The sequence below is a fragment of the Artibeus jamaicensis genome, unplaced genomic scaffold (genome assembly GCF_021234435.1).
Source record: "Artibeus jamaicensis isolate MK-2021 breed Jamaican fruit bat unplaced genomic scaffold, CSHL_Jam_final contig_465, whole genome shotgun sequence".
NCBI lineage: Eukaryota > Metazoa > Chordata > Mammalia > Chiroptera > Phyllostomidae > Artibeus > Artibeus jamaicensis.
Window position 1 is genome coordinate 9,522,489 of NW_026521843.1, and position 15,122 is coordinate 9,537,610.

At 40.0% G+C, this 15,122-nt stretch overlaps 1 protein-coding gene across 3 annotated transcripts in view; it reads right to left on the reverse strand.

Annotated features, from left to right (window-relative positions):
* WDR35 (WD repeat domain 35) overlaps positions 1–11,945 on the reverse strand; it is a 56,255-nt gene extending 44,310 nt beyond the window's left edge. For 2 of the 3 annotated variants that reach the window (XM_037151792.2, XM_037151791.2), the window contains exons 1-8: positions 11,805–11,945; positions 11,051–11,168; positions 10,556–10,627; positions 7,310–7,402; positions 5,653–5,781; positions 3,766–3,899; positions 2,753–2,918; positions 2,484–2,629 (exon numbers count right to left, since the gene is read on the reverse strand). In XM_037151792.2, coding sequence (XP_037007687.2) covers positions 2,484–2,629; positions 2,753–2,918; positions 3,766–3,899; positions 5,653–5,781; positions 7,310–7,402; positions 10,556–10,627; positions 11,051–11,168; positions 11,805–11,828 — 882 coding nt within the window. In that variant the 5' untranslated portion in view covers positions 11,829–11,945. Of the gene's footprint in view, positions 1–2,483; positions 2,630–2,752; positions 2,946–3,765; positions 3,900–5,652; positions 5,782–7,309; positions 7,403–10,555; positions 10,628–11,050; positions 11,169–11,804 lie in introns of all 3 variants that reach the window. The other variant, XM_037151790.2, reaches the window with a different exon arrangement.
* Positions 11,946–15,122: the final 3,177 nt, after the last annotated feature.

The following is a 15,122-nucleotide window of genomic DNA, read 5'->3' on the forward strand; positions in this document are numbered from 1 at the left end:
CATCCGGTGCCTTTTCCTTTCCGAGAGGAAACCACACTCCGCTCAATGCCCCCATCCTGGGCGCTCCCTCAGAGGGAAGTGCTGTGCCTCCTCACCTGTGGCTGCGGAGGGTCCCCTCTACCTCAAACCCGCCTTCCTTCTCCCCTGACCCCTGCTGCCCTTCTCCATCCTCCTGCAGCACCTGGACCCATCCTTCTAGATACGACCTGCATGCTGTTTCCTGCCCCTCCCCTCCCTCCATGGGTCTGGAGAATTTAGACGGTGAGCCCCTGAGAGCACTGTTTGTCATATCCACGTTTATTTCCCTATCCCTTAACAGACTGCTTGGTAAACAGGTACTCAGTAAATATTTATTAGGTAAACAAATATACAGTAAATTCAAGTTAATTTCTTCTAACATAGTACATGTTATGGCTAAATTAGTGAGTGAACAAATGAACATATGGACATTTTAAAATGTGGCCAGAAAAAGAAAACATCTCAAATCTATGCTTATTTGACAGAGCAGTATAATCCCAAGAATTTGAATAAATTATACTGGTATCCCTTGTTGTTAAGCAGATATGCTCTGAAGTCAAATTTAATGTATGAAACTTTTAAACTTCACCTGCAGGGGAAACCAATGGGGAAAATAGCTTTACCCTGGGAGGGTCCCTCTATGTGTCCTGCTGCCTGCATGGCACAGGACACAGGGCACAGGCAGACCCTCACAACAGCCCTCCTGGCGTTTGGCGAGGGCCCTCTGGGGGCGGGAGAGCGAGGCAGCCTCCTCCCTCGCAGAGCAGCCAGGAGACCAGGCAGCGAGGAGAGGAACCTGACCTTGGGAGGCGCTGACTCAGCGCTGTGCTGTGCATGGTCTCGTTATCTCCCTCAATTTTTATAATAGCACCATGAGGCACTACCTTTATTTCAGAAAATATGTGAACTGAGACTCAGGGGTTAAAAAACTCCTCCAAGTGGAACCTCACTGGGAAAACAGTCCAAATTGTATCCAAGCCCATGCTGTTACCCCTTCCGGGGGCTGAGACCACAGGTCAAACCCTGGAAGACCCAAGCTCACAGAAAGCAAATTCTCCCCTGTGGTTATCCTTAAGTTTAAATCTTTTGATAGCTTCCTTCCAAGTTATCTTCCCTATCTTAATTAAAAAAATTCCAAAAATAAATCTCCCATATAATATTCATGCCTTCAAAAATATTAAGTGATTAATATACACAGAGGAACTACACTAGATAGTTTCAATTACAACTATAGCGAAATCCACTCACACTTTTCAAGCAAGATGATGCAAGATAGGACTAAGAATCCATGTTTTTCTACTTGGAGAAGGCTGAACTAACAGAATAAGCAGTTAAAACAATTTAATGATAAATAAGCCGACGGCAATGAATGAAAATAACCAATAAAGAATGGCGATTATAAGAAAGGCTAGAAACATCAAAATAAACATCAGGTTCTTACTTATTTAGGAACCTTGAGAACTATGCTTCTGGTTTTCCTTGGCGCCCACATCCATCAGAAACGTATTAACTGACCATATACAGGCAGCGCCCAGACTCTAGAGCAGAGTTGACTGGGTAACTTTTAAGTTACAGATTCAAAGGTATCAGCTGACATCATCTCTTATTCTTACACAAATTACTAAAACATGTAAAAATGTTAATATTAAAGTATTAAAATAACCAGTGAAGGCTTTGTATAGCAAAATACATACTTTTGAAGTCTATGGTAAATTTATAAAAACCAACAGGCTATCCCAAAGGGGCTGAATATATTCCAAAGTTAGAAAATAAAATATGTAAAAATGTATTAAGCTTAGTTACTAAGTAGTAAGTTCTCATTTTCTAAATTCTTTAAAATGCACAATATATTCATTGTCTTAATTGATATTTCCCATCACTTCAAGAAATTTCTCATTAAAAATTAAATCTAGAAATAATACTACTGCAAAGGATAACATATGCATTTATGAAAACTATGCTTGTTTTCATGTTGAATCACCTAAGATTAATTATTAAGGTAGATTTTCTTAAATTATTGATTATTCCACAACAAATTAAAACTATTAGAAGTTTGGGGAAAGGACAAACAGATACATACACTTAATAACTATGCACATTTCATATATTACATTAAAAATAAAAAATCTGAAACAACTGAATTACACCAAAGACAACTCAAAAACCAGCTGTGACAACAGATTCATATTCAAATCAAAGAGAAAGTATTCTAAATAACCAATCTATATTGATATTCTTAGGTGAAACATCTGGTTTTCTAAATGTACAGACTATAAAATAAATCCCACAAAATACAACTACAAAGACTTGTGATGAGGTTCATTCAAAAACATACATCTCCCAGTTTACTGCAATTGTCCCTTATAATAAAAAGTGTGAAAAGCGTGTGCCTTTTCCTCCACTCCCCCTTCCCCACCTTACGAGCTGCGTATTTAAGCAGAAAGAGAGAAGACGACCGCACTCACCTCACCGAAGGGAGTGTAGAACTGCACGATGTTGGCGTCGCCCTCCTGGGCGGCGGCCCTCTGGGAGCCTGCCACGGCCAGCACGCTGCCCGTGTGGTTCCACTGGATGCTCACGACGAACATGTTAGTGTCGATTAAAACGGGATCTGGTCAGAAAGAAATAATGAGGCAACTGCGGTAAAACAGCCTGGAGAACTTTATAACCTCCAGGACAATCTTTAAATCTATTTTTAATTCTCCATGTTCAAGTTGCTTTAAAAATCACGTACTTTGGTCATTCTCGTGCCTCATTATCTGGCACCGCCCGTTGTCAAAACAAATGGCGAGGCAGGGGCAGTCGGGCTCCACGTAGCCCTCCGTGCCGTGGTACCACTGGATCCCGGCAATGCTGATCGCGCCCGTGACGTTCACCAAGCAATTCAGCTTCATTTTCATCTGAGTAGAATCAGCTAGGTTACTCTTCTATGTTTTAAAACAGATCAGTAAGAACAGAGTATTGTATAGAAGAAACAAAGGAAATAGGATTTAAAAATCTGGTTTCAAATGCAAGCTCCCTCACTTACTGGTTTGCCAACCCTGGACAGATCACTTCCCCTGAGTTTCAGTGTTCTGAGTGTGCAGCGTTTTTATGAAAGTCAAATGACAAGAGGGTGTATAAAAGTACTGTGAAAACAGCAAAGTGTCATGTAAAAGCTGGCGACTCTCGCTCCCATTAATGAGGGCACTGAGGTGAAGTCCTGACCCTGACTACGAAGAGAGCTGCCCGTACAATCGGATCCACCATAGCTGAACCTTACAAAGCCAGAGTCTTTCTTGAGATGATGCTACCTGAACCTATTTATTTTACCTTCTTTAAAGGCCCTGACTTTTGTCCCTTACTGTTTAAGTCTTCCATTCTTTCACAAACAACTTTTAGTAGCTTGCTACAAAAACACCCGCGGAATCTCAGGTGAACTCTGGCTTCAGCAGTGAGAAGACACAGGATTACCCGCACATCGTCCTGCTCATCCTCCCTCAGCTCCAGCACACTGAACCCTGGTTCCGTCCAGCCGCCAAAAACTGGAACTAAAGGGTTAAGTTACCTTGAAGCAACCCAGAAGTTTTTTAATTAAAAAAAGCTTGCAGAGAATTTAAACCTGAACTGAAGACTTTCTTGATCATACAAACCATCATAAGGAAATGTGTACACATATTGATATATGTGTACACATATTGAATGATATATAAAATAATCGCATAAAATATGTAAATAAAACTAATGAATATATGTACGTATACTTACTATAAAATTCCCTTGACTGTCATAAATGTGTATTTCTCCATTTGCCATCCCAAAAAGCAAGACTTTACTGTCTGCGGACCATGCTACGTGCCATAACTGTACGCCCTTCAGGTCTTTCCCCCAAATGCGATTCCCTAAAACAGAACATGCAACACAATTATTTCATTAGAGGTTCAAGGCTATGATTGTCCACAAACTGCTCTAAAAATCTTTGTTTTGCTAAAGAGCACTCACACGTTTGTTCAGTTTATTTAGTCAGTAAATACTGGAGCAACCACTACGTGCTAAATCGCCTACCAAACATTTGAAATAGCAGCTGTTTTTAACCTTCTCCCTTCTCTTCCAAACTCTGGCCCAGGACCTGACTCCCAATTAGTAGATGAAGTCATCTTCTACTTTGGAAACAAAATAAAAGCTTTCAAAAAAAGGAATCCTTCAGCCCTGGCTGGTGTAGCTCAGTGCTGATTGAGCGCAGGCCTGCGACCACACCACACAATCTCCGTTCGATTCCCAGTCAGAGCACATGCCTGAGTTGCAGGCTGGTTCCCTGCAGGCCAGTTCCCAGCAGGGGACGAAAGGCAGCCATACACTGATGTTTCTCTCCTTCTCCCCTTCCCCTCTAAAAATAAATAAAATCTTTAAAAAAAATAATAATAACACACACCAAAAAAAGAATCCTTCATTCCTACTTTCAAACATCCAACATAATTCGCATTCACGCCTTTGTGCTTTGCCCCCCAATACAAAGGAAAAGGTATGCGCCCCAGCACACCCATCTAAGGCCAACCCCCCACCTGTTCTCGGGTCTAACCCCTTCCTAGCTTTGCTAGGTAATTCATTTTGTAACTTACGATCTTCATGGTATCACATACAACTCTTCTCCCTAGTATTATACTATACTGATTCTCAAAATATTTTCCATACCCCAAACGTGGCTAAGTTCAAATCCTCTGGCCCTCCTCAAATGCTATTTCTTTGGCCTAGGACATTCTACATATCAATCTTCCTCGTGGCTAATGCCTCATCGTAGACACCACCTCCTCCAGGATGCCTTCCCTGATCCCTCCAAATCTGGGTTCAAAACATACTTCTTCTGCATGTTGCTGTATTTTCCCCGTCTTAGCACTGAGCACCAGCACTGTAATGGTTACTCATCCATCTCTCCTGATCTAAATCTGCACTAATTCTTTTGTCTTTTGTTGTACCTGGTGCCAGAACTACAGCTGTGATTTTGTAGGCTCTCAGAAACATTTGTGGAATACACCAAGTTCTACACACAAAAGAAATTTTAAAACCAGAAAAATGAAAATGACTTAAAGATAAACTATTTCTCTATAGATAATTTCTTATTAAAAGAAAGGTAGAGACTTTCAGAAGCCCAGTGTTAGCTATGAACTAGAATTTGAAAGATACAGTTTCTCATGCCAAGCTCTATTAAAATGAATGAACAGTCACCTCACAATATATAAAATAGCAAATCACTATGTTGTACACTTGAAACTAATGTCATATGTCAATTATATCAACTTTAAAAAATAACCAGAAACTATTATATATCTATGGCCTTTCTGAAACTAAAATCTATATAGTTGTAATACAGTGTAACAACTGTAAAGATAAGTTATATAATTAGGCAGACATATTTAAAATAATCCTGAACAATTAATTCACCTTTTTGACTGCCACTGTAAGAAACATTTTAAAATGGATTTTCCTTGAACATACTTAAAAGTAAATGATTCTGGAATGTCATCAAATTATGTACCAACTGTTTCCTCTTTTTATGTCCATTTTTCTGCCAGCGGACTAACACAGAGTGAGTGCAAACCCGTAAAGACAGCAATGTCAGTCGCGTCTCGACCTCAGCCCGGCGCAGAGAGGCATTACCATCCACGGAGCCGACGATCACAGCCCCGTCTTCGTACACGATGCAGATCTTCTGCCCGTCGGCCGTCCAGCTCATGCTGCGAACCACCGACTTATTTCTGTTGTTGATCATTTCCTCATACCAAGACCCTATTTCCACAGAAGAAAAAAATTACACGTAAAACTCCCACAGCTATCAAGTGGTACCTAGATTTAAAAACTTCCCATGAAATACAAAGTAAAACAAATAACTGTGAAGTCTTCTGCCACCTCAGACGTTACACTATAAAACCTTCAAATCAACACAAAATGAAAAATTAACTTAGGCCTTGACTAATGATTGCTTCAAAGATCATCACAGAAAACACAATAAATTCCCATCTTTTTTCCTCTCTTTCTCTGTTTCTTCCTTTCAATTAAAAAAATAAAACTTCATTTGTTTTTCAAGGGCCAAAACGATGGATTTTCTCAAGGCCTAACTTTTCCCACTTGAACACACTTCAGGTAACAACGAAACAAAAACAAAACAGCCACAATAACTTTGCAAGTGTGCGTAAACTCTCCAATGATGAATTACAAGCATACAAAACACAAGCACGTTGGGTAAAAACTCTAAACCTACCTGAAAAACATTTTAAACGGTTTATCTCACATGTCACATCACCAAGGCTGAATGACAAAAATATTCTTGGGCACAGGTTTCGAGTAAGATGTGAACTGTAACAAGGTGTAACCAAATATGGGCACATCACAAGTCTATTGCTTTGTTTGTGGTTTTTAAAAGGCTTTACCGCACTGGGTACGGGGAACGCCAGCCGCAGCCAGACAACAAGTCAGAGCGGGCATCACCAGGGGCAGGACCAAGGCCCAGGGAACATGCGTTGGAGAAAGACAGAGTGTATCCCAACCTCCTGTGCGTTCTCACTCTACTACCTACACACACACACACACACACACACACACACACACACACCTTTTAAAAATTGATAAATTCAGGTACTTAAGTTGAAAAATGGCATATTTTTTAACTAAGAATTTTAAAATGGTATACCCTAAACATTTTCAAAACAACACACATGAACTAGGGTACTCTTTTCATGTAAAGATGATGGCTACAGGCCCCAACAGAACAGGTATTATGAGGGGTTTTGTTTTTTGAGGGTCTTTTTGGTAATAGCGATGCAACTAAATTAATCCTTCTCTTACTCTCTCTTGCGGGCAAAAGGCACAAATTGTGAGCCAGTCGTCAGAGCTGAGATAAAAATCTGTGTCTGTGAAAGAAAAGGAAGCCAACGGATTTAATAAAGGTAATAAATTATTGCCTTTGACTTCTTAATAAACATGTTGTTATCTACTGAACCAACTCTAGTCACTGACCACATGAAAACTAATTCTTACTGGAAACCTGGAGAAACAAGAGTGACCTCCAGCAGAAATTATTCTGTAAGAGTCTAAGTTAATTTTGGAGATTACCAACAGTTACCTAATTCACTTTCTCTATACAAGGTCACAGTTCGGTAGGGAGCAATAAATCCAGAAATGTCACCGAGTGCAGTCAGGATGAACTCCTGCCGCTGGTCAGAAGGGCTCTATTTCAAAGACATTATTTCCCCATTCAGGTACTGCAATCCAGACTCCAATTTGTGAAAAGATTATTAAATAAACTCTCCTAGTATACCTTTGTAAAACATCCAAACAATGATAAGCCCATTTTGATCACTGGTAGTCAACTTTTGATATTGTTCATTCCATGTGACAACCTGAACAGAACCTAAAAAAAAATAAAATGATTTAGAAACTGTAATTAGTTTCACACATATTTTTATGACAAACACCAAGAGCATGTTAAAATTAGTACGGTTCTTGTCCAACTTTACCAGTCTTTAGAGTCAAAAATATTCATAGGATACATTTAACATTATCACTCATTTTTTAGAATGATGCATAATATTACTTTTACTTTTTGTTCCTATTTCACACCAACAAAGTACCTACTATGGTCAGCTGCAACAACTGCCACACAGCTGATGACAAAACCAAACACAAGATTTACTGAACTGGCCAGGCTCCCAGGGTCCTAATGCCCAAAGGACATCGTACTAAGTACTTGGTTGTTTTTCCAGGGGGGTTAGTGGTTGCTTGTGGTCATGTACTCTAATCTCTTTCTCCACCCTCCCCCTCCCTTGCTTTCCATTCTATTGGTAACAAACTCTTGAGCATATCTTAAACCTCTGGGTTATAGGACAAATTTGTTTTACTTCATTTAATTTTTGTAATCTCTAAATACTTTAGTGTGTATTTCCTAAGAATAAGAACATTCTCTTTCATAACCACATTATAACTTAAGTAATTTAACACTGATACAATATTACTCCATAACCCACAATCCACATTCAAATTTTACCAATCTACAGAAATCTATCTAAATAGTGTCCTTTATAGATACTCGTTTTTCTCCTTCAAGATCCAATCTAGGATTACGTAGTGCATCAGCTGTGATATCTCTCTAGTCTGCTTTAATTCGGAACCACAGGACAAACTATCAAAAAGATTATATCCTATCCCTAGACAGATACAGTATTTTCTAATATATAAAATAATAGCTACTTTTTTCAGATTTATTGAGGATGGTGTTTAATCGTGTAATGTAAAAGTTGTTGAATGACTCTGGACTGTATTATGGCTCAATAGAAACGATTACTTTAGCCCCAGCTGGTGTGACTCAGTGGACTGAGTGCCAGCCTGCACCAAAGGGTGGCAGGTTCGATTCCCAGTCAGGGCACATGCCAGGGTTGCAGGCCCCAGAAGGGGGAACGTGAGAGGCAACCACACATTGATGTTTCTCTCCCTCCTTTTTTCCCTCCCTTCTCCTCTCTCAAAAAACAAGCAAAATCTTAAAAAAAAAAAAAAAGAAATGATCACTTTAAATGGTACCACTATTGAAAATGATAATTCTGCAGTAGATGGTTTCTAAATGCCTAAAAATGAAATATGACTTAAAAATTACACGACTTACCACTATGACCTTGGGGCAACTGTAATAGCGTAATCAATAAAATATGATTAAAAATATATACATGAAAAATCAATCTATAGATAAGAACAGATGGAAATACCATCAACTTTGACATTACCCCTGCAGAAGTTGGGGAGGCAAAAGGCACAGGGAGTGGGGAGTGTGGGGAAGGACAGGAGGTCCCCTGCTGCCCCATCTCACAGAGAACGCACCCAAGAACTGCTTTCTCACGTTAAGGCGTAAGGGCTGAGTGTTTTAAGCACATATTTAAAATTGCTAAGGTAACTAGTATAAAAAATAAATATAATTGCCAAAAATAGGGTGACATAGACGGGACAGTAAACTAAACATCTTTCACAGTGGGGAATCCATGTAGGTCTAAAATTAACAAATTGAGCCATAAAGATATAACAACACAGAGCACAGAAAACAAGACCACAGCGGTTGCCCTTGAAAGACGGAACTACGTGGATGGATTCACAGGGGTTCCTTCTGACCAGGTGACTGAAATCAGATCGGTTTACAGACGGTTCTCAGATACATCGGCACCAGCCAGAGGCGAATGGCTACATGACAACCCCAGTCCACAGTGTCTGTAAAAGAGTGGTTCAGGGAAATCCTCCCCATGAACAGAAGTTCAAGCACATCTACGGTGGTCCTCTTTGGCTGAACTGAGAGAGCCTGAGGTAAGGATCTGCATTAACTTGTGGGCTGCGGTTGATGGTTTTACTAGAAGGTCTGGGACTCAGAAAGAACAAGGCTGGAAAATGATAAAGAGGAGACCTGGTGAAGAGACATGTGGATGGAACTCTTGGAGTGAGCATAGAATACAAATATATTGCATGCTTTTTTAATGCTCCCTCACCAAGGGGCAGTCAGTCTGGAGGAGGTTTTCAATAATCAAGTGGACAAGAGGGCATATTTTTGTGGATATCCACCTGTTTTTTACCCCAGCCAGCCCAGGGGTTGCTCAGTAAAACTCTGCACAAAATAACCATAGTAGCAGATATGGAGTTTGTGTGTGGGCTTAAAAATACGGAGTTCAGACCTGGCTGGTGTGGCTCAGTGGTCTAAGCACCAGCCTGTGAACCAAAATGTCATAGGTTATATTCCCAGTCAGGGAATTTCTCTCCCTCTCTTTCTCCCTCCCTTCCTATCTCTCCAAAATGAATAAATTAAATCTCAAAAAAAAATACTGAGTTCACTCACAAAATCCCCCTGGCCTCCACCTTGGCTGAGTACCTAAGCTAATCACAGCAGAGAGAAATGCTGAGTCCAGCACAGCACTGTGGCCCGGGAAGGTCAGCCAGAGACCTAATGGCAGGTGGATTATACTAAAGGGGCAACAACTTGCTTTTGCGAGAATAATACGCAGTTTGGATCTAGATGTGCCTTCCCTGCCTACAAAGCTTCTGCCAGCCCCACTGTCCATGACCTCGAAAATGGTCTTACCCGCCATCACAATCTCCACTCAGCAATGATTCTGATCACAGAGCTCATTTCACAGAAGGCCATGGCCCCTGCCCATGTTAAGGAATGGTCTTCCCACACATCCCATCACCCAGAAGCAGCTGGTCCAATGGAACGGGGAACTGGCTTACTGAAAACTCAATTATGATGCCAACAGGAGAACGATATCCCTCCCAAAAGGCTGGTTTCACAGGATGCTGCATGTGCTGTGAGTCAATGACCAACATATGGCGATGTTTTTCCCAATCCCAGAATACACAGGCCAGGGAGAAAATAAATAAATAAAACAAAAAATAAAAGTTGCTGAATGACTCTAGATTATATTATAGCTGAATAGAAATGACTACTTTAAATATTACCATTACTAAAAATGATGATAATTCTGCAGGTTTCTAAAGGCCGAAAGACAAAATATGATGTAAAAATTATATGACTTACCGCTATGACCTTCAAGATTCTGATTCATAGAAAGGTTATTAGGAGCTGCAAGACCCCTCAATTTTGCATCATCTAGAAAAACAAAAAAAAACAATAACAAAAAATATTATGGAAAAATAAAAGTGACAGATTATAAGATTTTCACATTTCTTGCCTTTCTGAAAGGCAATCCTATTCCTGGATGATATTAGGATTTTTTTTTAAGTACCTATTTTTCTCACCATGGAAACATGGACAATAATACACACACCTTTGCAATGGTATTATTCTGCCAAAATAAAGAACATCGTTTACTCAGTACATTAAATAATTAGTAATTATTATTACTACTTATTTCTTCCCCAAAGGTCACAAATAGAAATAATTGTGACGTGTAGATTGGAAAATCTAAAGCATAAGAGGGATGGAAAAGCGAAGGCTTGTATTCTGACAATAACATGAGCAAATCCCATTTTCATCAAGTTCAAACATTTGGGCTTGCATTCATTCACCTACCCGTCTGCGTCTCTAATTTCAAAACTTTCAGTAATCCATCTTCACCACCACATGCTATGAATCCTTGATCCTTGTTCCAAGATATACATTTCAGCTTCACATTATTGGGAATGGCAATCTGAAAAGCAACCACAGCCACTCTCACAATTTTTTACGAAGCAGTTGGGAAATGCGTCTACAGGAGAAGAAAGGCTGAAGAAAACCCGCCCAAGATGAAAAATGGTCAGCCTTGCAGTGTAAGATGTTTTGAAAACGGGCGTAGTCCCTGAACTGCGCCGGGCCCTACCATTTGGAAAAGAACGAAGTGACGGCGGAGAAACCCAACGGGGGAGTCGCCTGAAAGATTTTTAAAAGCGGTGAGTGGGAGATATGAACCCATACCACCAGTCCACATTCTCTTTCCACACACACTTAGACTACCCTTTTGTAATTATTTTTCTTTTCCCCGGCGGCCCGTGATGGTCCAGTGAATTTAAGTCACTGGATCAGCAACAAGTGGAAGAAGCACTCACTGATCTGTCCAGCGGGCCCCGTTAAAAAACCCAGCCTGGGGCAGGGATGGGAGATAGTCTATAAGAGAGGGCTGCTGGCTCCACCAAGAACTGTCTGGGGCTCGGGGACCGTCTGGAAGAGGGCCGATGCTGGACCAGAAGGAAGGTCGGAGGAGGGATGGAGAAGCAGCGTTCAGGACGCCTGGCTCCGCGGACGGGCTACGCTAACCAAGGAGCGAGGGCGCACTGCGGGGAAGACTCACTCTCTTGCTCAGGTAAAAGAACATCCTGGAGTTCCCGAGAGGACGACCCCAAACGCCAAAGCTCACAACTGGAAACTAGTTTCTAAGTCGCCAATCGCCAAAATCAGCGGTTCTTGGAAGCTCCCGTCGCCCTGGCAACCGGTCGCATCCGGGGGCGCCTGGAGACACTTCCGGTGTCGGCCCAGCTTGGCCCAAAGAGCATCATGCGCTTGCGCGGACGTCAGTGGGGCGGGGTGGGGGTGGGGGGCTGCATCAGTGGCTGTGCGAGGACCGAAGTTCTAGCTGGGCCCTGGCTTCTGATTCAGGATTTTTCTGAGTCAGCTCCGGGCTTGGTCGCCGACCCTCAGAGCCCTGCACCGAAGCCTCAGATGCGCTGAGTTCCTGCAGGCTCGGAGCAAATGTCACACCTACCTGCGAAACTTGCAGAAGGTGTCAGTATCCTTTTAGGAGGAAAGGCGCCCCTGCAATTTTGGAGGCCCCGAAGCCCCAGCATTGTTGAAAGGCAAAAGTCGTTAACTGTATTTCGTAGGTCGGCGCCTTCGGGGCAAATGAAACTGCAAACATGCCTTTTCAGAGTTTGAAAACCTTCTTCCCTTGGGCCTTTGGGGAATTAGAGAACTCCTTGGAGAGATCTGAGGGTTGGAGTTTGTGCTCAGTCTGTTTGTTTTAGGATTTTTTAACAGGTTATTTAAGCTGTAACTGAGCCCAAGGGCCCTCATGAAAGTAATGTATGAGCTTTGGGCCATTACAGCATATAATTGCCATTGGGCCATAGCCTTTCATTTTTTAATAATTTTAGTATTTGGTATTTTCTCGCCTGGAGTCCATTGTTTATACCCTTTTCTTTTTCTACCCTCTTCTTTTTTCAGTTCTTTGTGCTTTTTGATTCCCTGGAAAGTTACAACGTGCCACAGTTTCAGGGATAGGGCAGGAACTCTCATGAAATTATTGTCTCCCCCATTTTTAATTTTTCTCTGGTTTTCCATTTTACTATATTCTACGGGTACCACTGTTGATTTGTATAATCTAATATGTGCTTTATCCACCTACAGTATCTCCCCATCTGAGACAAACAGTGTGTAAATCCTTCGCAGAGCCTGTGGCCTCACCCAGCGGCACTTAAGAGCTGACAAAGGTTATCAAATTTAAAATCAGATTTTCCTTCAATCCTAAAATGACTTTAGTGTGGTGCCCTGACTCTAAGCAGGACAATATGCTCTCTGCACCCCACCATTCCTTTCTGCTCCCAAGGTGATTTTGTATGTGCTTTGATGTACCTACCCTTTTGGCCAATTGTGCCGAGCCAAATGCATCAATCTGGTCTCCCTCAGGAATTCTCCCCAAACTTAAGCCCCAGCCCATTCAGATGATACATGTATTTGTTTTCAAATGTACGAGTATTTATTTTTTCAGCACCAAACTGTTAATTCCTAAGATATGTCGGCACCTTCTCACAGGCTCCCTATATTGGACTCATGAAGCAAATGAGTATTATATAAGGATCCCAACCAACTGGTCAAATTTAAGACAGGATTAATTGAAGCTAGTTTATAATGGTCACACTCTTGAAAAATCAATTCTCAATACCTTTCCCTAGTTCTTGAACATGGGCTCTCATTTATTCCTTCTGTAGCACCATTGCTCTGTGATATGGTAATATACAGTATATTACTGATTCTGTGTTCAACCAAGTTTGTAAAATAATACTGCTCCATCATATCCTTTCAAAAGTGTGGAGAAATAACAATACATCTTTCATAAAATATATACTGCCTTGATGTATTTATTTTTCATTTATTCCCTTTAAAGTGTATATTCTAGGTTTTTTGATGGTTTCTGGGTTTTGACTGGTCTTTTTTATTATATTTGCTTTTCAGGCACGTATATTAATATACCCTTATCATCATTTAATCTAAATTGAGATAATTTTGCTTTCCCTCTTCCCTCTTCCACAACATTCTTGATTAAAGCTTTTCTGTTTAATCTGAACTTACATTTTTAACCTTAAGAGCATTAGATTTAAATTATTCAAAGTGTCCCAACATTATGTTCTTTGAAAAGAAACTGTTATATATTCAAAATGACCCAGTTTACTTTAAGGAAATATGTTAACAGACAAAATTGATATGAGTTACCATTCTGCAAAAAAAAGAAACATGACAGTAATAATATATAAAGATATTTTTATTATACTAAAGACAAAGCAAACCAAAAAAAATAAATAATTGGGTAGTACACAATTTAAAGGACTGTTTTCTTCTAAAAGTGAAGATTTAATGCTGAAAAAAATTATATGCATCAAATATGTAAGTGAAAAAAGTTTGGCTTATTACTAACACTTAAAAAGGCAACATTAGGTTTTGTTACTTGTTACAGCAATATTTATAAAGATACTTTTATTATTGACCCATAAAGTAAAAGAATATAATAAATTTAGGGGTTTTGTCCTTAGTAAAAAGTTATAATTCACAAGTAATGTCTTTAGTTGTGTGTTTCTTTCAAACATCAATGAATTAAAAATGGCATGTAATGTACACTTGATCTGTGTTAACTATATTAGATGCATGTATTACAATCCCCTGATCACAGCTTCAGGAATACTCTAGTAAAAATGAGCAACAAAGAGTATTCAAGAAACAGTTCTAAATTATATTCGCCTCAATTTAATTAAAGGAACTTTTTAATGTGTAAATATTATATGAAATCTATACTCTCAGTAATAAGAATGGTTTAGACTATACTATGAAGAGAAAATAGATCAAAAATTTCCAGTGTATGAAACAGAATAGAATTCAGAAATAAACCCCTGCTTTGATGGTCAATTGATATTTGACAAAGGAGGCAAAAACATACAAGGCAGTAAGTAAAGATAGTCTATTCAATAAATGGTATTGGGAAAATTGGATAGATACATGCCAAACAGACCAGACCACCTTCTTACACCATACACAAGAATAAACTCAAAGTGTGTTAAACTTAAATGTAAGACTCGAAACCATAAAAATCCTAGAAGAAAACATTGGCAGTAAAATCTCAGACATTTCTTGTAGCAATATTTTTTTCTGATAGATCACTTCAGGCAAGAGAAACAAAAGAAAAAAGTAAACAAATGGGAAGACATCAAACCAAAAAGGTTTTGCACAGCAAAGGACATCAACAAAATGAAAAGACAACCCTCTGACTGGAAGGACATATCCGCCAACGAAACATCTGAGCAGGAGTTAAAATCCAGAATTTATAAAGAACTTAAAAAACTCAACATCAAAAAACCCCCAAAGAATCCAATTAAAACATGGGCAAAGGCCCTGGCCAGGAGCT